At 30.7% G+C, this 23,961-nt stretch overlaps 1 protein-coding gene across 2 annotated transcripts in view; it reads right to left on the minus strand.

Moving 5' to 3' along the window:
• Nucleotides 1-11,802: 11,802 nt before the first annotated feature.
• The window catches only part of LOC124352969 (cancer-related nucleoside-triphosphatase-like), a 40,998-nt gene continuing 28,839 nt past the window's right edge, over nt 11,803-23,961 (minus strand). For both annotated transcript variants that reach the window (XM_046802728.1, XM_046802729.1), the window contains exons 2-6: nt 21,103-21,200; nt 19,047-19,209; nt 17,155-17,251; nt 15,109-15,288; nt 11,803-11,933 (exon numbers count right to left, since the gene is read on the minus strand). In XM_046802728.1, coding sequence (XP_046658684.1) covers nt 11,862-11,933; nt 15,109-15,288; nt 17,155-17,251; nt 19,047-19,209; nt 21,103-21,145 — 555 coding nt within the window. In that variant the 5' untranslated portion in view covers nt 21,146-21,200 and the 3' untranslated portion in view covers nt 11,803-11,861. The remainder of the gene's footprint in view (nt 11,934-15,108; nt 15,289-17,154; nt 17,252-19,046; nt 19,210-21,102; nt 21,201-23,961) is intronic.

The raw sequence follows: 23,961 nt of genomic DNA on the forward strand, positions 1-23,961 counted from the left end.
ATATATATATATATATATATATATATATATATAACATATTTATACATGATACACATATTATGTACTTGTTTTTCATGAAATCCATAGTTGCCTCACTTCCAATTGTCTTTGTGGAAACTTTTGGGACAGTTGTTTTCATGCTGTTGTCTATAATCTATATTTTGAAGTATTCATGTGAAATAGACAAGCTATATTTGCATATGCACTAACTGTAAGTGCATCTACATTCTAAAAAACTATTTTATATATTTTTTGCTTTGTTACTCTAAAGATTCTATACTAGAAACAAGAAGCAAACTAGAAATTTATTTTAGAAACTATGGAACAAAATCTATTATTCTTTTTTTTACTTACAAGTTTTTTGTAAATTTAAAATGATATATTTGTCTCTCTCTCTATTAATATTAAGAATTATACAATTCAATTCATATAGGATAGTTTCATTAAACATTCCCACAAAATTTCAGTGTTTGGGGTTTGATTCAGCTTTAAGGGTTATTCCAAAAGTTTTGAGGTATGACTAGAGCTTTAGTGGAAAATTATCTTCTATAATATAACAATTTTTTTTTTAATTAACACATTTTTAATGCTCACGCTAATGTGTTTCCATATAATTCAAAGTGACAAAAAATTGTTTTCTAAATTTCATTGTTTAAGTTTCATTGATTTTTCTTGAAAATATGTTTTTTTCCATGCGTATTGAGGTGTTCATCACGTTTTGGTATGCACATGACAGTCTTACATTCTTTGTTTTACTGTAACATTTAATGTTTGTTCACATTGCCAGCAACATGGATGGAATCAGAAGAGGAAGTATGATGTTCATCTTTAAGTGCATTTCTTATTCTAAGGGGTGGCCTACCACCAAGTACTGAGACCTCAAGGGTCTGTTGTGTATGATTGTGCAATCATGATGTGTACTATGAAAACTAACAATTTACAATTTTAAGCAATCCTACAAAAATTAAAACAACCGATCAGGTCTTCCTGGAAAATTTAATGTTACACTTACTAATATTTACAAATTTATATATTTACCAGTGACCTACTCCAGCTAGTAGTTTAGGATTGGCAGGAGCCTTTCCAAAGCATAGTTAAAATCTGTAATAGTCATTGTTTTCACACACTAACCACCCTACTGCACCTGATCCATAGTCTCGTGGGTTCAAATTTTAGTATTCAACAATTTTATTTTAATATTTAAATGACTTCTACTTTTGTAAGTCTGATAGACAATAAATTAAGCAAATATTTGTTTCTCATGCTATAATTATGCATATCCTGCCTAAAAGTGTAATTCTGCAGCTCCTCTTTTATATTTACTAATCATAAACAAACAAGGATGGGTCATAATTTGAAGCCTCTTAAATAGTGGTAAACAGGTTTGTCTTTATGAGGTATTTAAGAAAATGTTAAGTAAGCGCTCATCTTTTACATTTTAGTATTGTTTCTGAATTGACTGCAGTCCAGCATTTGGAATTGTAGTTGGGTCCAGTAAGTACTTGACATTGTGCAGCATCTGCAACTCTGTTAGTTATCTCATTTCATTTTCTCAAGTATCACTGCTGCATCAGACAACACAGATTCTTTTAACCAATTGAGATATGAGAGCCAATCTACTCTTGAAACGTGAGATCAATTTTTGTATTACTGGGAATTTTTATATGGAGGAAATTTTTAATGCATTTATAAAAAGTACCTCAATCTGTTAAACTGTTTATTCTTCACCACTATACAGTACAATTACCATCTGGCGAAATGACGAAACAATCATCGTTGTGATTCATGCTATCATTGTGACAAATGATAGCGTTATAAGGGGCAACAAAGAGACAGATTTCAATATTTGACAAGCCTAAAGCGGATGGCAGTAAGTACAAAATCCTGCCGCAGACTTCTGTCAAATTGTGTTAAAGATATACATCATGTCTATTTTTGTTTTGAATGTATTTTTATATCCAGTATTTTTTTTTAAAAGGGTTCTGTCTAGGCTAGTGGTATTTTAATAAGTTGTACTGGACATATTTAAAAAGAAAACTGTACAAATCCATTTAAAAATTTCTAGTGACCTCTCTGGGAATTGTACCCTTTATGTCAGGTCAGAGATCTGTAACAATTCCTCTTCGCTATAAGAAAGGTCAAATAATACTATTACAACATTTGTAATTCTGGTATTTCACATATACATCATTTTCAAAACTACTTGTTAAAACATACTTTGTGCAAAATCTTACACTAAAGATATAAATACAGTTATCAAGTGCATGCCTGTACTTAACTCTTGTCCCAGTTGGAAAAGTTAAAACTACCAAGACAGGTACATTCACCTTGGGACAAGGCTTGTTATTTACCAGATGATAATGTTAGTGGTTGACATAGGTACGTTATTATTAGGATAACATCCCAAACTTAGTGTTTTAATGTGTAATTCAGTAACCCCTGTTCTAGAACGAATCAAGATAGGTATAAAAACAGCTGAGCGTATGTTAGCAGTTCTTGCGATTGCAATCTTTTGAAATGTTGTGATTTGTTTCGAAGTTGTATTGAATAAATGTCATTACCAATTGATATTCTGGTTTAAAGTCTTATTGTAGACGTTCTAGAAATCCTCAAAAAAAGCTTTAGTACTGCTGCAAAAAACTCACATTAATGAGCATGCCAGCCCTTGTAAGCGGCAAAGTTTGATTTGAATTTTGCCTTGTTCTGCGTTTGTCCACCAGACTAAGGAGTTTTAGATTATTTTGGGTACGGTATATAGCTAAAGGCCATGTGTTATTTTTGCCTCAGTTTATGCCAACAAAGCATCTGTATGTCATGTACCATGAAGCAGATAATTTAGATTACACCAAATAAAACAGCACATTTCAAGGTCTGTAATCTTATTTCTTTCTCAGATGAATAATGAACCTAACACATCTATAACTGATGTTAACATAACCAAAGCATTGAGAGACAATGTCAGAAATGGCAACAAAAATGTTGTTTTTACTGCATGCATACTTTAAAAAATATGCACATAAACACTAATTATAATAAACTGAATTAAATACTGTAGTACAGGTCCACAATACATCTGCTCTTTGCAAATCTGTACTGACTAAAGCCAGAGAGGAGACATATATTCCACTCTGATATAGCATGGAAAAGTATAGAAACCATTTTGAATAGCCACAGCATGACATGTTTGTTTGGCTGTTCATGTATTTCCACACAATCCAGTCGGAAACATTCAGCATTGCATGTTAAAAGTTGTGCATTCTTTGTAAAAATCAATTATTAAATAACTTGCCTAAAGATTAGGTGAATATTAGCCTGGTATTTCCAATACATCGATAAAGCACATTGATTTGCACTCTTCAACAATAACTTATTTTGTTCGTATTTGGATTATATTAACTCTTCATGTAACATCAGACTAATAAAACCATAAACATATTTTGTATAAAACTACATAATAATTAAATTACAGACTTAAATTTTGTATTTGTTTTATACACACAATTAATTTTTTAAAAAAAATTCTTTTTAACTTATTGCCAATTTGTAGTGAGTAAAATAATTATTACAAAATAATACCACTTTTTTATTTAAAGTAGAAATCTCACAGAAGCAACTTTAGTGCTGACGGTCAGCTCTAATATTACCAATATCTAGATAGAAGTACTATAGCAAACTTCATCTACTAGTCTCTTTAGTTTAACAGCCTTGGTGGGATTGTAGAGATAAATTCAGTCATAATTTATAAAAGTCTTTTAAGATTCATTGTAAAGCGTAATAAAGAATATTTTTTAAATGACTCATTAGAAACTTTATTATATTTCTATTAAATTGTAGGTTTGTATTAATTTTTATTACAATTATGAAGAAAAACAGTAAAATTAGTTGTTTATTGATGAGGTGGAGAAACAGCTACTTGTTTTTCCTTAAGCCGACATAGGGAACTCTGTCACCACAAATTTCTTGATTCTATTTTGTTACGTGACATATAGAGACAACATAGTAATTTTTTTACACTAGATCAAGTTCATATAAATTTTAAACCGCAGCAGCAGTGCCTAAACAAACTTCTAATTCTAATTTTTGTTCTAATATTGCCCTAGATGTTTTTTCTGTCAGCTATCAATAAACTGATGAATTTTTGTGGAAAGGTCACTCATTTAGTTGCTTTATATCACAGGGTAGATGTTGTATTGTGATATTTAGTGTAATATAATTTAATTTTAGTTTATAGACAGAATAATGGATCAATTGTTTGGGAGCAGTGAAGTCGATACTTTTTATATGCTTCCTCAGAATCGATAAACCAATACAATGGAGTATCGAAGGACCCAACAGAACATAACGAAAGTCTTACTAATAAAGTAACTTCAATACATGTGTCAATTGGTAAAATGTCAAATTTAATATGATTATAATCAGTTGGTTTATTTTGTGATTTTCTCGTTGCCATCATGGTTACCCATGGGACAAATGCAAATTTATTTTTATCTTTAAATTTTCACAATAGATTATTTCTTGGGTCAAGAGGAATATATGTTTTCCCAACGTTTTAAGTCTCTAGTACATTTCTATCAGACATTTTCGCATGGACAGACAATGACTCAATTTTTAGAACGTCCTGGTGTCATTGTGGTTTAAAAAGATTTTAACTCTTATAAGCTATTATTACGGTCATAATTGAACCGTAAAAACAATCGTGACAACCGTGTTTTTTTTTTCGTGTGTGTGGGTATGTGGTGGTGTTTTATAAATGCTTCGTAAAACATAAAATGACAAAAAGCAAGAGGTTTTGTTTTAATAGTTAAAGACAAAAAAGCAAAACTGTAGGGTCTGGTACACTTATATAAGAATACTCTGATTCCGTCAACTTCTAAGCCAATCACTGATAATTTAAGGTGGACCCTCCCACCAGCTTTACCACAGACCAATGAGTCATAAATGTATACTAGACCACAAAAAGACGTGGAAATTAAACATGCTAACTCCCGCATTCGACCACCATTAGACCACACACCCATCCTGACTTGATGTCTTGAAATATGCAGATAACTCACTTAGAATAGCAACACAATATTGACATAAGAGTTGTAATAAAACGCTTATTTAAATGTTATTTTTTGTGTCTAGGTTAGGCCATAAAATCAGAATTGTTAAGGATTTAAGTCTCCCAGTTTGTTTATTAATTATATTTACTTAATTTTTATTTTTAAATAAATTTTATTAAATTGATTCTCATAGAGGCCACCACAATGTATTTGTTAAGAGTAAAAGAAAAACCATTGAATTTCAAAGCTAGTATATTCTAAAATGATTCCTTCCAAATTGGAGTACAACTGTTCTGCTACCAGAAAGAATAAAATGTTTACCACAAACAGCAAGTTAAAAAATATTCTGTTTGAAGAGGAACTTTATTGTATGTCAGACTTTAAAAACACAAACTTTGATAAATATTGACAACCCAAAACCAATTTTCAGACTTTAATATCAACTAATTATTTCAAAGTGTATTGACGATTGTACTGCCTTTGGCTTATTCAATGAAAAACTATTCTATTCTATTCTAAGTTGTGGCTTAAAAGTGATTTTTTATTGTTACTTCCGCTTAAATTACCTGTCTCTTATCAAGCTATAATTATTTATTTTTATTATTACAGTACTAATATATCAGTGGAATGGCTCAGGTTGTCAAGCTACTCCCTATTTTAGTATTAACTTAAATTATTATTATTGAAAAAATGGTCTCAATTATCAGGTATATTTAGCAAATAAATTTAGTTTTATTATATAAAGTATTTAATTTTTATTTAGATATTAAAGCTACTTCTAAATGTACTCTGGTGAATTACTATGAAAAGCCTTTTTGAGGTCTCCTGTATCTAATTATATTTGTAGTATTATTTAGTTTTATACAGTGATATCTACATTATTATACTATTCACGAAGAGTGCCCTGTTATAGTATTTTACACCAAATTTAAATGTAAGGTTAAATCTCACGTTTTTGTAAAATAACAACTGTTTTATAGTAACTCATTTAATTTATTGCCCTTTAAGTTGAAATATGTTAACAAGAAAACATGTATACTTTGCTCACATAAAAGTTTATAAATAAACAATTTTTAAAGCCTTACGTAGTTTTTAATGTACATGCTATTTGATAGAAATTTAAGTATAAGTTAGATTTCTGTATAGGCACCATGTTCTTGGATCAACCAATAAGCTGTGTTCTACAAAGCATAGCTATGGTGGGAAGGGTTGATCCAGTGTTAATGTTTAGTTCCGGTTTACCTTCCTCTTAATAGAGCGTCTTGAATCTGACGCTGTCTCAGACTTGACTCCTTTTGAACTTCTTCGTCACCATGCCTGTGAAGTTGGCACATAATTGTTTAGGTTGTTTTCTATTCTTTAAATTATTTGAAAGTCTTAATTTTGTGGGTTACTTTACAGTAGCCCACCCACCATTTAACTTCGAGAAAAATGCATGCCTGTCAATAGTTTTTCATTAGTTTACGTTGGTTTTGTCATTCCCCGACATTTGTTTAGGACGTTTTCTACTTTTTAAAATTACTATTTGAAGTCATGATATCTGTGAAGTTAAGCCTCTCAAAATAGCCCACCTACTTAGAATTCATTAGAATCGTTAATTTTTGTTAGTTTAAATTATTTTTTTTCATTCTCGACATTTGTTTAGATTGTATTCTATTTTTTTTTGTTTTTTTTTTTTTTTTTTTTTTTTTTTTTTTTTTTTTGTTTGAAGGTCTTGATCTTCTGGTGGGTTGGCACTTCCACAAAATTAAGACTTTCAAATAATTAAAATAAAATAGAAAACATTCTAAACGTTGAGTTTGACAAAACTAACAATTCCCACCAGTATTAAGTGGGTGGACTTTGGTAGCCCACTCATGAAATGATGACTTTCAAATAATTTTAAAGATTAGAAAACAACCTAAACAAATGTCTTGAATGACAAAACTGAGGTAATCTAATGAAAAACTAATCATTTCAACCTGTTTTAAATGGGTGAGCCAACTTCAGGCAACCCTCCCACAAAATGAAGACTTTCAACTTGTATTGCTAAAGAATCCAAATTATTTGTGTCAGCCAACTTCACAGTAGTCCACCTAAAAAGTGAAGACTCAAATAATTTTTAAAATTAGAAAACAATCTAAATAAACATTGGGAAGGAAAAATCTAAAAAAATACTAATGATTCCAACCAGTTATAAGTGGGTGGGCTATTTTGGGTGAGCCAACTTCACAGCCATGTGAAATGAAGACTTTCAAATAATTTATAAAACAGCATAAAACAAATGTTGGGAATGACAAAACTAATATAAACTTATGAAAAGCTTTCAACTTGTATGAATTTTGTCTCGAAGATACATGGTGGGTGGGATAATGTGAAGTTGGCCCACCCATATTGTTATATCAAAAACTAATGGAAAGAGATCAAAACAAACATTAAAAATGTCTAAAAAAAAAGTAAACTAACGATTACAACCAGTTTCAAGTCGGTGGGCCAACTTTACAGATGTTTCTTCATTGACAACTTTTTCGGATCTCTTCAGATGAACATGACTCCAGAGTCCAGGAGTCTAAATTTGATGAAGCATCAGATTCCAGATGCTATCCAACATTCAAATTGAATCAACCCCCTCCACATAGCTATGTTACATGTAAAAAACTTGGTTACTCCATTGCGCTTAAAAGCCGTGTCTGTAATATCCTAGTGTACTTAATTGTGCACCTAATGAGACGATGAGAATACCTCTTCACCTAGATTACACTATATGTTGTAGTCCAGATGTCTCTTGATGTCTAAATGATGTATAGAGTTCATTTTGAGCTTCTTTGTCAACAAGTTTTTTAGATCTCTTCAGACAAGCATGACTCCAGATTTCAGGGGTCAGATTGGAGACAGCATTACATTCCAGATGCTACAGTGAGGGGAAGATAAACTGGAGCTAAACTTAACATTCACAAGCATCTTTGTTGTTCAGATGTTCCCTAGCTTTGACTGTGTCTGGCCAATACCATGGCGTATAAGTACCAAAAAGAGGATTACATTTGGCAATGCTTTGATGTCTATTGAAAGCAGTGAACAATTGCTACTTTTTATGCCTGTTGAATACCATATGTCAATAAGTCTCTTTGTTAAGTATGCACATCAGGTAAGAAGAAATCTCTGGTTTAATTCACGAAATCAGAACATTCTTAAAATGTTTAACATGTATCATAATAAAGGGTTTATATTATGCAATTTTAACAACCAATTTTTGTATTGTTTTATAAATGAACTGCATCATTTTGGATTAATTTATGGTAATAGAACTGGTTTACTTTTATACTGTACAGTACACGTTTCCAGATTAATTGGAACTGGACGTGATCCGAATAAACTGGGAATATAATAAAACTACAATAGATTACATAAAATAGGGATTTTAGTTATTACATATAACAGTAAAAGAGGGCCAATTTATTATTTTGTCTTACAGAGATTATTTGTTATAGATGAAAATAAAATAAATAAAAAGAATTATTGTTTACTAGTTTGTAAAAAACTCAGTCAGTCTCTTTTGTTTTACTATGGCACGTTACTTCTAGAAGTACAATCACACATACATCTAAGCCATCATTTCTGCTAAGTATCAGACTGTCTATAAAAGAACCATTTCGGTGGTTCTGCACTGTCACATAAGTCATGATACCTTCCAGTTTTTCACTTCCAGATGTATTTTAACTACTCTCTGTTATCGTGTGAGAACATGTACCAAATTTACAGCAATTATCAATCCCTCAAAGGCTTAAATTAGCATCGTTAATTTGTTACTATTATACTGAACACTGAACATGTGTTAATAAAAATACAGATTAAACTGAACATATGTTATTCATTAAAAAGTTTTACACACTCCACTGAGTAAAACCAATCCAGATAACATGGAGATCTGGGTAAATGAGGTTTGAATAAAAAGGGCTGTACTGTATCTATAATGAATGAACTGAGAATGATATTGTTTACTTCTTAATACAGTGCTTTTTGACTCTGGATTTGCCTGTTGATATTCCAGGAAATTGTTAGACACTATTTTGCTAGTTGTACACATCATCATTCAAACCTATGCAAAAAGTTTATTATTGAAGTAAAGTATATACTATTGTATATTTTCTTTTTCAGTACATTGTAAGGATCATTTATCTACAGTTTGATCTATTTTTATATTTTAATTTAGGATTTTGTTGGCAATACAAATGTATAAAAGGAAAGTAAGCCAAAAATTCAAAAGTACAACCTTATAAAAATATAACACTTTTTTGTATTTTTCTCAAAATACATAAAATGTCCCTCAAAAGGTTTTTTTATACAACACATAAAAGAAATTCAACTTGCTATAAACTATGTAATTTTTTTTAGAAAATAGTAAAATTTTGCATTATTACAAATCACATATTTACATTAAAACATTTCTACACGTTTTCAAAATGGTTATTAATTTCAAAACTTTCGCTATAATATACCATTTGATTCAATCACAAATTTATAATAAAATGAAAATAACTAAATATTAGCGATTAGTCAAATCTAGTAGCTTGTCATTATAGAAGTGCCGCTACTTGTGTTTGCAATGGATGTCTTTCTTTGAACCAAACAGTAATAAACAGATGTTTGAAAATGATGCTCACGTCCAAGAAGAAATTCTGAACACAATGATGTAACCAACCTTTTCTCTGAACAAAACTTTCCACATCAAAAGTAGAAGAAAAATCCCGTTATTTTACATTTTATTGAAGTGGGCAAGCAGAAATGGGAAACCAATGTTTTTATTGTAACTGTATAATTTTGGTGGATACTTGGTATGCATTACTACTCAATAAATAATGCATCAAATTAAACTGTGAAACATCCCAAATATTCTTATATACAACTTGTTCTAGATACTTAAATCTGATTTTCAATAACAAGTTTTGGTTAAAAAGATTACTGCAATTCTAAAGATGAGTTTAAGAGACTACTTGTTTGACAGATCTAGAGTTAAGTAAATTATATGTTATTTTTATTTTCAGTTGGAAGTTTGAAAAAGTGTTGAAGTGGATAAACCAAGGCAAAAGGTTTCCTGGTGAAACATACAATTCTGAAAATTTTAATAAGGAATAGGATATTCCATTATTAGTACAAAAAGTCGTCTTTACCTGTACAATCTTGTTTTCTGTGCGAGGTAACAGCTGAGTTTAAATAATAATAATGAAACAAATATAATTTTATTTATAAAAATTATGTAATTGAAACACTATAACAATGTAGGTAATTTAACACAAATTAATGACAACATTAATGTTTATTGTTTCTATTTTTGTACTGCTAAATAAATTAGTAGAAACAGCCGATTTATTTATTTATTTTTACATTACCAATTCAATAACACCAAGAAATGGATTCATATCAAAGCTTAAGTTGTTTTTCATTGTAGAAGTCTTGGAAACTCAGCCAAGGTATACACTGAATTGTCCAAAAGATATTTTTGGTAGTTTTTCCTCGAGGATTTTTCTGTCAAACCTTAGATTACGTGGTGTTCTTCAGATCACGCTCGATATACAAGGGAGTTTTCTTGGAGGGGGTGTTGGACGAGAATGTATCTTGTATGCATTCTATTCTAAGTGTGAACATCCTGTGAACCTGATCGATGTAGAGGCTAGTAACTGTCAAAATGACACGTGTTTTGAACGTCTGTTTACAACTACAAGTATTTCAAATACTACTGGTAACGGCAACAAATTACTAAATAATTCTGGTGTTATAATACATAACTACTGAGACACCGGAAGAATCTCCATCTCTTCCCTATTTAAGTTGGGAAAATGATGGTACTCACAACTGCTATAAAAAGAAAATTACTCAAGATTGTTAGCAATCTTTACGTGTTTGATGATACTGGTTTTGATTTGTATTCAATCATCTTTAACATGGGGGCATACAGGAAGACTTATGTTATTTCTCACCTAATTTAAGATTGTTGGTTATTTAAAGTCAAAATCAGATCATCTTTATTTTACATAAACTTCAAGTTTAGTAATTGCATCATAAAATACAATACTTAAACCTTTCATCTTAGTTGTCTTGGGTCTTCCATTTATAACACACTACATTCTGAAATGCTGACGTATACAGACTTTTAATTAAATTTAAATTAGTGAGGTGTTAAGCAATTATGCTTAAATTCCTTAAATTATATCTTATACACTGGTAATATTACTCTATACCATTATTATACTGACTGCAGATGCTGCACCATAATGCGTGCTTCTTAATGTCTAGGATGATTAATAAATCAGCACTGAAGTTGTGAAATTAATTATAATATTGTATTGTGAAGAAGCTGTTTTCAATTATATAAGTTTCAATGTCAGCTGGCCATTTGATTTTAACCACCTAATAACAATACTAAAACTCATATACCGTTACACCCTTATTTTACATCCTACAATTATGGAAGATGTCTCACTTCAAAGATATTATGTACCCAAACACTTTTTAGTTCTTTTTTTATTGATTATTCAGAAAAGCATTCAAACAATCATTTGAATATTCAAAAAGTGAACAAGAAAAACTAAAAAGTGATTGGATGTGTATAAAGTCTATAATATGAAACATTTTCCATAATTCTATGAACACGAATAAGGCCATAAAATTTTATTTAAGTTTAAAAAATTGTACTCATGGGCTAAAACTTAAGGTTGTTCACTACAGCCGGCTCTTAAAGTTAGTACAGTTACTTCTGTGGTATAAAGAAATATTTACAATGTTTACTGAGAAAAATGTATTAATAATCAAATCACTTTACAAAATTCTCATGATGTGGAACTATCCATTAATTGCATCAACAATCATTTTAGTTAACTGAGGTTCCAGAGTATCTCGGTTGTTTCCATTGACCTAAAAATACACAAACTTTTAAATAATAATTTCACATTAAATGAACTAAGAAAAAACACTTCACTGTTTCATACTCTCTCATCTCGAAAATAAAAATTACGAGGGTCATCTAGAAAGTAAGGTCCATTTCACTGTAACTATTCGAGTGATAAGCGAACAGCGCAATGCACATACACGTCATCTCCCAGCAAACTTTGTGTATGAAATGATGCCATTTGCAGTGAAATTTGTAGAATGCTGTTTACTGTGTGAATTTAAGATGTTCAAAACAATTTATCAACCCGCCGATAATACTATCAGCTATCCAGTTTTTGACAGCAAGGAATGTTCCAGCAGCTGATACTCATAGACAGGTAGTGAAGTGTAAGGCCCTAATGCGATGAATGACAGTACAGTGCAGAAGTGTGAGAGAGCTTTCATAGATGGGCAAGAACATGTCCATGATGAACCACGATCTTGCCAACCATTAGTGATCACGGTTGGTCAATGTCGTTGATGTAAAGATTCGTGAAGGTTGGCGATTTACAATTTCATTATTAGCCGTAAGTAAAACGACATTGCACAAAATTGTCTCTGAACATTTGAAATTTTGAAAATTGTGCTAAGGTTAAGTTCCCAGGCTGCTTACTGAGGAACTAAGAAAAATGGGTTGTGCTCTAGAGTTTTTGATCCGATGTCATGAGGTGGGTGATACACTTTTAGAGAACATTGTTACAGGTGACGAGCTGTAGGTTTCTCACATAACCCTAAAAACAGAACGCCTGTCAATGAAATGGCATCACACGATGTCACCAGTTAAAGTCAAGGCCAAACAAACAATCTCAACACGCAAAGTTATGGTGACTATGTTTTGATATAGACATGGAATATTGTTAGTTGAGTTTATGGAAGAACAATAAATGCAGCTGCTAATTGCGATACTCTGACAACTTCGATGTGCAATACAGAATAAGCAATGTGGTCAATTGACATCTGAAGTTCTCTTTTTGCACAACACCAGACCCCACTCTGCCATCTAAACCCAAAATCTCATCAGATATTTTGGTTGGGAACAGATTAACCAACCACCGTACTGCCCAGACTTGGTGCCGAGCAACTTTTTGGCTACCTAAAGGAGTTTCTCAGCAATAAGCCCTTCGACACTGACGACGAAGTGAAAGAAGCAGTTAAAGAGTGGTTATCCTCACAGGTGGCAGACTTCTACGACATGGCATTCAAAGATCATAGAATGTTATGACAAAAATGGAAAATATGTTGAAAAATTATGAAAGATGTCAGGAATACAATAAAACAATTTTTTAATCTGTTGTTATTTATTTTTTATAAGAAATTGGACTTTACTTTCCAGATGATTCTCGTAAAGCCATGTCGTTGGTTAAAAAAAACTTATTACATTTTACATCATTATGTTCCATCACATGCTCAGATTAACACTTTTCAAACTGGATGGAGTCTTTCTATATAGATTCTTATATATGATTTTAATACATTGCAATAACCACACTTAGAGGATTGTTAAGATAAGTAAATATTCAGAGGCTTTCAATTATGAGAAAGAAAATGTAATAAAAACAAAATACATCTAGATTGGAACATCATTATTAATGCATTTTACTATCTAAGTACTGGGTAAAAATCAAGCAATAAAACAACTAAATTGATTTTGTACTAAATTCATACCAAGCCAAATATGCTGTTACACAATAATAAATTATTGTGTTAGGCCAACTTAAGAAGATGTAAAATAAAATTACAATAATCTTTTTTTCATTATCTGTTAAAATCTTGCATATACTCAATAGAGCTCAGGCCTATTGCCATGCCTATTGTACAATGTTGTTGTAAAAAAAACCTGCTGCTAGTCACTTGTTTATTGTCTGCCACACAATCAACCACATCTATAAAATTGTGGTATACTGAATTAAATATATTTATTCATCAAAGTGCATCTATTATGTACCAAGAATCTTGTCATCTTCTTTGGTTAAAGGTTAGTTTAAACAAAATTATAATACATATATGTGGGTGTTAATAAAGTCCCGCATGGGCTTGATAATTCCCAAACGATTACAAGTTAAACAATAAAACTTGCTATATTATTACTGCACCTATACATCTACTTTTTGAAATAGCTTTATTTTTTGTCATGTCAGAGAGGTGGCCCACAATGAGTCAGAAGAAAAATTTAAATAAGAGCATAGGTCAAATAGTACATAAAATTAAAGGTTTTTATTACTAGAGTACAATGTCACAAACACAACCTCAAAAGGTTCAACCTTTAAAAAATTGCCCTGGTTTAAAGTTTGAAACATTTACAATGTAGATCCTGTTCTAGGTGGTTTAATATTCTTCTCTAGGTTCAAGTTGTGAAATTTAAACTTAGTAAATAAATACTGGACTTAAGAAATAGTTTTAAGGTAGTTAGTGACAGTTCACATTCAATAGAGGATGGTCTACAAGGAGTTCGGAAGAAAGTTGCTGTAACTTAATCATATTCAGTAAAACTTTAAAAATCTGTCATTTTGTTCTGAATTAACCTTTTTAAGTGCTGTTTACTGTATTCATCTCTGCAATCCAACCCCTTTGAAATGTACATCTTGAGCTATGCTTACGTTTGTTCACCAAACACTTTTTACATTCTTAGCCTTTCAATGTTAACATCTGAAAGTACATGTTTCTGTGATATTTCTGTAGTTAGCAGTCATGTGTTTGAATATATTTACATATTATAATGTATTTTTTGTATTTCACATAAGTCATTACCAATTTACATTTTTACTTATGTACTATATTATATAAATTTAAACATTTGTTTTATTTTATTTTGTTTAGGATGTTTCGAAGTATGAAACTCTAAACTATTTATCAAACTGGATTACTACTAAAGCATTTTATAATATTTAATCAATTTTTTATCATAAAGTTTTGATTTTTTATAACATTTTTAAAAACCTGTTAAAGTTTGGTTGTGCCCTTTTAAATTTTAGGTAACATTAAATGCCTTTTAAATTGGCTTTACAAGTCTAGAATATAGTGCTCCTTTACACAAAGTTTGTGGAGAAGTCACACCTATTTTAATTGTCACTTGTCATAAAGAGTGAAAAGATTCAGATCACTGAATATTTCCGCATCAAGTTTATATGGCTTCCACAGAAATTAAGAAACATAATCTTACCTCAATGACAACTGCAGAGGGATGTTCTGATTTCAACCGATCGACATAAGGTAAAGGTCTGACTGGTATTGTTACAAGTAGCACTCTGTTCTCACAGAAAATCTGTTTAACTTTATTACTGAAGTCTTTACTGAATAATTCCATTTTTCCAATCTCATCAATGATTCCAACTCCAGTTTCCTGAAAAAAGTTGAAAAGTGCTGAAACATGTACACCATTTGCATCTTTGCTCCTGCAAACATTCAAATGTTCTGCCATACTTTTCCAGATTCTGACCATTACATAAAAACCAAAAAGCAATTGTTTGGAAGCTTGCATTGATTCTTTTCCTCTAGATGTAAAAGTTACATTTTTGCATATATAATTATATTTTTGTGTAGCTAAACAGACAATATGAAGTAATGTTAAAAAATCTGAATTAGTGGTGAATCCATTGGAGAAAATATATAATAGGTATGTAACCATTTGGATGTCAACATAACCTCTTTCATTGTATAACAAGGTTCCTTGTGCGCAAAAGACTTACACTTAATTTGTAGTTCAAAATAACATTCCCAACTCAATAAAATTTGGTTTACCCCAGAAATCCATTCTTGAGCCCACTATATTTTCATTGTGATTTAAATAAAATTTACTTAAAACTGACAATCAATACAATACGTAAACAATTTTATAATCTTTTGTGTCCAAAAACAACAACACAGTAAGAAATTGAATGTTATTAAACCTGTTTGGTAACTCCAACCAGTTTTTAACCAAAAATCTCTCACTTTGAGTCTCATACGTCAACGGTTGTTTAATGTACATAACTACTGTTTCTCTGTTTAGTGGATATCCAGCCGTGCTAATGAGAGTGAGAGATAACTGTCTCTCCTTGTTGTTTTACAATAGCAGTTAAAAAAGTGTGAAAAAATTGAAAATCACAAGTTGTCAGTGTAGTCAGTAATATGGTTGTAATTGGCTAAGCACAATAAAACCAATTGAGAATTATCGCCAACTCTGTGAAGTTTATGGGAACAATGTGATTACTGAAGGTGGAGTGCGTCGGTTTAAAAATGGCTGAACTAATGTGCACGATGACGAACAAAGTGGATGGCCAAGCATTGTGACTGATGAAATTGTCTCTAAAGTCGATGAGAAGATTAAAGAAAACCGCTGATTCACAATAACAGAACTCTCGCTTAGTTTTCCTCAAACTTCAAGGAGTTTCTTACACAAAATTGCTACACAGAAGTTAGGTTCCCACAATTTTTCTGCAAGATAGGTACCAAAAATCTTAACAGAAGCCCATTAAAATCAGCATATGACTGTTTCATTGACATTTTCGGACACTTACGAAAAATATGGTGACTCAATTACAGGAGACGAGACTTGGGTAAAACACTTGAATTGTGAAACCAAATTACAGTCTATGAAGTGGGGGCACACACACGATGTGGAACTGCGGGGGGATGTGACTATCTGGTTGAAGTCTCAGACGGCAAAACTTTATAACGCTGGAATTTCAAAACTAGTTCACCGCTACGATAAGTGCCTAAATGTGTATGGTGACTATGTTGAAAAATAGTAGTTTAGGGTCACTTTCAAATGTATATAATACAATCTTTTCTTGTACTTTGTTTTTTGTTTGTATCCAAACATGATCTACTTTCTGGTTAGTCCTATCAATGAAAATTTTTCATACTTTTTATTGCCGAGAAACTTAAAACATATATTGCTCTACAAACTAAATCATGGACACCTTAAAAGACTTGATTGGGTATTTTATAAGTACAAAAAGTTAGAATTGTATTTTCTACAAATTTGGTAGTTATGTTTTTGTACATTATCCAGCTTTGTTCAGTTACCCTATATATTCTTGAAAGGATCATCTGTTGAAAATCTGTACAGATGTTCAGGTCATTAGTGTTAACTTTTTTCATGTCACAATATTGGCCAAGAATAAGAGATGAATTGTTACTGCCACATTGACAGCTTCACTACCAGCTAGGATTTCACTTGGATTGTAACACTGACTGTTTCTGTATTGTTCTTATATGTACTCACAGACTTGGCCAACAAGGGCAACACTGCTTGCTCAAAGGATGGTATATTCACTGCATACTGACCCACTATTGGTCCATTATGTCGTACTCCTGGTTCACTGGAAATGAAATCACATTTCAATTTACAAATGGGAATTTGTTTAATACAGAGCCAATGTATTTTATTGAGGTACTAAATTAAATATATTCTTTATTGAGAACAAAATTTACCCTGAGTTAAAAAAAATCTATTTATATGTTCCAACCATGAAGTAAAAAATCCCATTGTGATATTTATAATAAATAAGAAGATGAGTCTTGTATTATAAAGATGAATCTAGTTAACAAAAATTATTAATATCTTAAAAACAAGATACAAATTTAGACAAATCCCAAAGTAAAATCAAACATTTCCAACCTTTTGACGTGACAACGTCTTAAATTAGGTTGCGGCTCGGAGTCACTCATGAAAAAGTGTAACGCCCGGTAACGTTACGATGCCCGTCCAGTGGGTCCGCCGCACGGGATCCGCACGGGATAAAGCAGATAACTGTGGGTCCGCCGCACGGGATAAAGCAGATAACTATGTTTATTCGTGAAAATGTGGAGTGCTTAGATTCGTCATTTACAACAACTACAACAATAAAGGTAAATAATTGTACACTGATATTTCATTATCGTAAACTATGATTCATTGATTAATTGTTAGATTGACACAAAAGTTGAGAAACTGAGTTTATAGGTTATGTCATACTATTGACAAATGTTGATAGTGTTAAGTAAATTATTAGTTTAAATCACTCTGCAATCAATCGTAATTCAGTCGATTGAGAAGAAACAGCGCATATTGCTAGTCAAACATTTAAAATAACAAATTATAACCTCTAACCTGTCATAACAGTGCGACCAAACAAACGAACTAAACCGACCAATCACCACGCGCGAAGTTAGAATTTAACTGTGTTTAGCAAGAATTTCAAATTCCAATTTTAGTAAATGTTTTATTCAACTTTACCATTTACAATAACAAATTTTAATTAATTTCAAATTATGTACAATGTTTTAGTAAACAAAATATATTTCTATAGTTAAAATTTGTGCAATTCTTATTTTCATTCAATTCCTTGTTCCTATTGTGCAATTTAATAATATTCATATCAATAAATATTCTACCGAGAAAAAGACGTTGTCACGTAAAATCTTCGCCCGTAAAACCGACTTTACAGGCAACCATAATTTTTTATTTTGATGACTTATTTGAAACAAATGATTCCTATGCACTTTTTAAGAGAAAAATATCAAAAATGTGACACAAAAGTAAATTAACACACTTGGCACATTACTTAAGACATCACACACAAGCACTATGTACTTTCAGTTTGGACTCTTTTAACATCAAAGATGTTATAAATATTTAAAACACGTATACTTTAAATTAGTTCAATAAGGCAAATATCAATTAACTGTGTTACTAAAATTAATATATTAAATTAGATTTTTAAGAGACTAACAGTTTTGTGATCAAATCAAAAGTAGGTCATTTGAAACACAAATTAAACAGATTAAAATACACATGAGTGAGGTACAGAATTAAAAGTATTATTAATGTAATTAAAGTTATATTATTAATAACTTACAACAGTTTTTTTATTTACAAATTTTTAAGAAAAAATAACATACACAGACAGATAAATACATGTTAAAGACCCATGGTTACATTTAGACTTCACTTCTTTTTGTATAGGAAATTATTGTGAAGTTTATGAGAAAAGTTAATAAACTATTACAACATTTCTCCTAACAGAATTCTTGCTAGCACAGCTCACTGTCCGTCGAGCGTAACTACAGGAAATTATTGTGAAGTTTATGAAAAAAGATAAAAACTTCCTGTTTATATACAACATTTCTCCTTACAGAATTCTTGCTAGCACAGCTCGCTGTCCGTCGAGCGTAACAACATCAAATCCCTGACGTCTTCCTCTCACTCTCAACTCTTCAGTGTAGAATCCATAGACTGGAATATTCAGTTTCTTCAAAGATCCACAAACCTTTTCCACCAGTGTGGTTTTTCCACAACCTAAAAGAATAATATACTGTATATAGTTAAAGAAATATTAAGATAGCTTTAACCAATACAGTACTAAATTATTGCATTGCTGTATATATTAGTATAAAGTCAGAGAAAAACTTTAAGAATTTGAGATAATCAAGTGTGAGTAACAATTTTTGTTAATTTGAAAGACTAATCATAGAGTGTTTATCATAGCAGCTTATGTGAAATTCAGTTTAATGTTTTTATTGTCTTTGATAATGACTTAATATTTATGTCTTACTTAGATCCATTATTGAGACTTGTGAATCACTACTGAACTGAGTATCATGAATCATTCCAATACTGGTTTAATGTCACGCAAGTTTTGTGACAAATTCGTGTAGTAAAGTATATTTATTCTTTATAGTCTTTTCTTGATAATCATCAATTTAAATTTAGTGGCCTATTCTTTTTAAGAGCCAGATAATCCAATCTTTTGACACAATTTCAGGGATAGTTCACAGAGGAGCTGTCAAAATCGCAGGAATTAGGACAGGGTTTTGCTTGAGACAAAATTATGCACAGATCGCACTCTTTTAAACACTAGTGTCCACATTTGTACATGCAGGTAATGTTTGATGTCTTTTCACACATTTGGTTCATGAACAAAATATGGTTATAAATTTAATTAAATCAACTTCTCTTAAAAATCATGCTTTTTATATTGTAAATAGATGAAAGACTTTTTCATGAGTATTAAATCCTCTACAGTACAAATTACAGTAGAGGATTTAAAACACAAGACAAACACATTAAAGATATTAAATGACAAACACTCTACACTACAGCTGAAAAGAAACAAACAACGAATAGGAAGAGTGGTTCCGGAGGAGGAAAGGAAATTACGCTCGGAAAGGATGAAGAAATATTGGGTGGATAAAAGAAGAAAGACTAGAAAATATAAAGTGACTAAAGTGGTCCAATGTAGGCCATAAAATTATAAATAAATAAATAAATAGATGAAAGATTGGTTCATTTAAATCAGAAATATTTTGTTTTACTTTTAAGGATTATGTTATGAAAAAGAAGACAAACATATTTTTAGTTGAAAGGTAATAAATGACAGTTAATATATGTATCAGGAAGTTTTGTAAGGGAAATCTAGATTAAGTAATAATGGTCTTGAGATATTTTCAAAACTAAATCTACAATTTAGCTGGATACTGTAAACTGGGCTCTAATAAGTTTGTTTCTCTGCCATTATCTTCGTTTCCATATTTATGATCACTATCCATTAGTATACTTTCTGTGAATTGTATGGCTATCTAATAGGACACAATCTTAAATTTTACATCAATAATCTTAAATCTTGGACTGTATTATTCCATTTATTGACATAGATTTATAATAAGTATATATCTAACTAGTTATCATTTTTTTCTCATATAAAAATTGAAAAAACTCTATTAAAAACCTTCATTGAAACACACAATTCTTAAACTTTTGAGTACAAGATAAAAACGTATAAATTTTAAAATTAATTAGATGAATATGAATGATACTGGTATTTTATGAATGATATAAAATTTTGCAACCAAAAATAAACTTAAGTCATATGGCAAACTGTTTAGCATATTTTTATGGAATAAAATTCAAGAGGCCTTTTATAGCCACGTTAAGACCAAGACCTCGAAGGTAATATTATTTGTCTTTTTAAATCTTAATTTTATAACAAAAATGTTCAACAGCTTGGTTTGTTACATGTTTTTGATGATAGTAAAGATTCATCACTATCATCAATCTTATGATGATCATTGTATTAATAAATTACAACGGCACTACAAGTACATATTTTAAGGCTTTATAAGGGGGTATAAATTGTTCCATACCTATATATCAACCTAATTTTTAGATAATACTCGCAAATCACAAAATTACCTGGTGGACCAGTGAGTAGAAACTGTCTAGTTTTTTTATTCATATTCACAATTTGGTTTTTAACGCTTGTTTGTTATGGGTGTACTTGACCATGAATCCTGAAAACAAAAACACATAGATAATTTCAGTTTTGTACCATACAATTATAAAAATCTTTACTTGCATTTTAACCCATAGCACATAGTAAAGCAGACTGATGTAAATGTGAGTTGTTCTGTTCAGTAACATTGTATAGTTATTTAGCACTTTTAAGACATAAAAAATTGTGTACCACAGCTAGTTATTATATTGTGAGTTCCTTTATTACACTAAAGGTGGACTAGTTGTTTTACATGTGAAATGTGCTTTTCACTCTTACATTATACCTGTTCAGCACTCTAAGGGATAAATAAAAGAACTCCTGTTTTAAAATGAACACCATTGGATAAATTAATACAAATAAACTTTACAACTAAATAAATCAATCTACTTTTGTTGTAATATTCGTAATGGTGTAGATTTAATAATCAACCATTTTATTTCTAGATTAGATTTTATACACTTTTATGTCAATTATGTGCAATGGTCAGACTTGAATATGGAAATAAGCTTTACTTTATTTTTTATAAAAAAGCCATTTTATGTATTAAATATTTTTAAAGTAAAAAACAGAATGTATAGTTTATGTAATCACTATAAAAAGTGTTGAAGAAATTTATTCTTTCTTACACTTTTTTAAACGTAACTAAACTGCTTAATTTTAGATCAGGTGCACAAAAAATTATTTTAATCCACATTTAAGTGGCTCGTAAAATAGCAGAAACAAACCATCTTTCAGTACTACTCCCACTGTTATTTTCAGTCACATATTTTGTTCTTTCCATTGAAATATATGTTTTGTGCAATCAACACAATTTCAACAGTACAATATTCAGTGGTGTAACTAAGACTTGGCTTTGAGGGGTACATATCAGCTGATTGAAGAGCACACTACACAGAGAGATATTGAATACACCTACATTTAAATTAGATAGGCCTAATTACAAGTAAAACGTTTAATGGCCGCATTTCAAACAAGTGAGATTGCTGTTGACTGAATATTTTTCTTAATTTTTAGGGCTCTTGTGGAGGGTTTTATCTTCCTCATCCTCGCAAAATTACCCCACTGACACTATTCCTTAAAGGGAGCTTTATTTTAGCTCTAAGGTTAAAAATGGTACTAAGGAAGATTTAGTATTCATTCACTACTCTGGAAGTATTGGCCTAGCAACCCCATTGTGCTCTCCTTCTACATAAATGTAAATATCGAACAAGTCATCATAACTTGAATAGAAATTAAATAAGAGGCATCAACTATATTCTATGTAGAATCACAAACCAAATTTATTAAAAAACGGAAAATACAGAACTTTTTCTAAAGACATGTTAACTTTAAAATAATGGAACTTGTATTGTAAGGGGTAAAAGAGTTTAATCCAAAACTCAATAAATTAAAATTAATTTAAATATGACAATAAGTAATTAGTGTTCTTAATGTAAAGTACAGCTGGACTGAAAATTGAAGAACATGAATTCTAGAATTTCATGTTGATTCATAAATAGAATAGTTCAAGATAATCTCATATAAATATAGCTTATATATCTATATTTGGAGTGTTCGCAACTGATTAACTCAGCATTAGTGAACTAAGAGATTTGTTATAAAAAATACTCTCCACTATTATGTACTTGAAACTGCTCTACAAGAAAATAAAACAGAATTTGTTAAATTAAAGTTGAAAACAATGATCCTCTCAGCAACTTTCATTTCAGCGTTTGAAAGTGCGCCGAATTGTACATTCAATTAATGGGAATATGTGAGAATATCAATTGTTAGTAACCCACATATGAATGAAGTGATTGTACCTAACTGTTCCTTGAAGTCTGTAGTATACATAAAAAGATCTTTATCTTATACTATTTAGGCCTACCTGTAGAATGTGTAGTACACTATCATGTTCTTCCAACACTTTATCAACTTAGAGAAAGTAATAGTTTTTCCCAGATCATCTTTTTTTAGCTTGTCACACTTGAAAAAACCGTCATACACATAAATAAATGCTAAATCCGCATCAGCTAACCATATACAGATCCTTGAAAGTTCTGACTTTGTCTTTTTATCTAGTTGTCTGACGGTGAAAATACTATTATTTATGTGGCTGACTTTTAATTATATTAAGGTAGGAAAAATATATGAGAAATAATTATCTTCTAATCAAACCATTTCATACCCTCTTATTTCGACCTACATCAAATTTAGCATGGCAGACAACCAATTTCTTTCTTAGGAAACATTTCTTTATTGATTTCAAGAACGACCACGTTTTGTCCTTATATAACACAAATTACCTTTCAGACTCTATAGACTATAAACCAAGAAAATATGATTTTTAATAATAGTGGTACCAATTTTTATTGTTGTCTAGAGATCTTAAATAATAATGACTGAGATCAAATTTAATCTTAAATGGAAGCAAGTATTTGTAAAATACCAGTAATGTAACAAAGTGTTGTCCGAGGATGACTTTTGCTACTGCAGTAAAATAGGAACTTAGGTTCTACGATAAAAATAGGTGAATCTTTGAATCTTTTACTTATTGACTTCCCTGTGCTCTGCAATTTCGTTCTTCTAGTGCCTATGACGGCGGGTCAAATTTAATTAATAAGTAGTAAGAAAAGTAGTTACATCAATTGACTATAAACATTTTATTATTACTTGCTATGTTTTATAATACATTAATATAACATATTATTGTGTATAAAATAGTATATCAATATAGTATACACTCATACGGATCATGTTGCAATTCAAGTGACCAAGGGTTTGTCTTTGTTAAGAGT

This window comes from Homalodisca vitripennis, chromosome 1, assembly GCF_021130785.1.
Source record: "Homalodisca vitripennis isolate AUS2020 chromosome 1, UT_GWSS_2.1, whole genome shotgun sequence".
Taxonomy (NCBI): Eukaryota; Metazoa; Arthropoda; class Insecta; order Hemiptera; family Cicadellidae; genus Homalodisca; species Homalodisca vitripennis.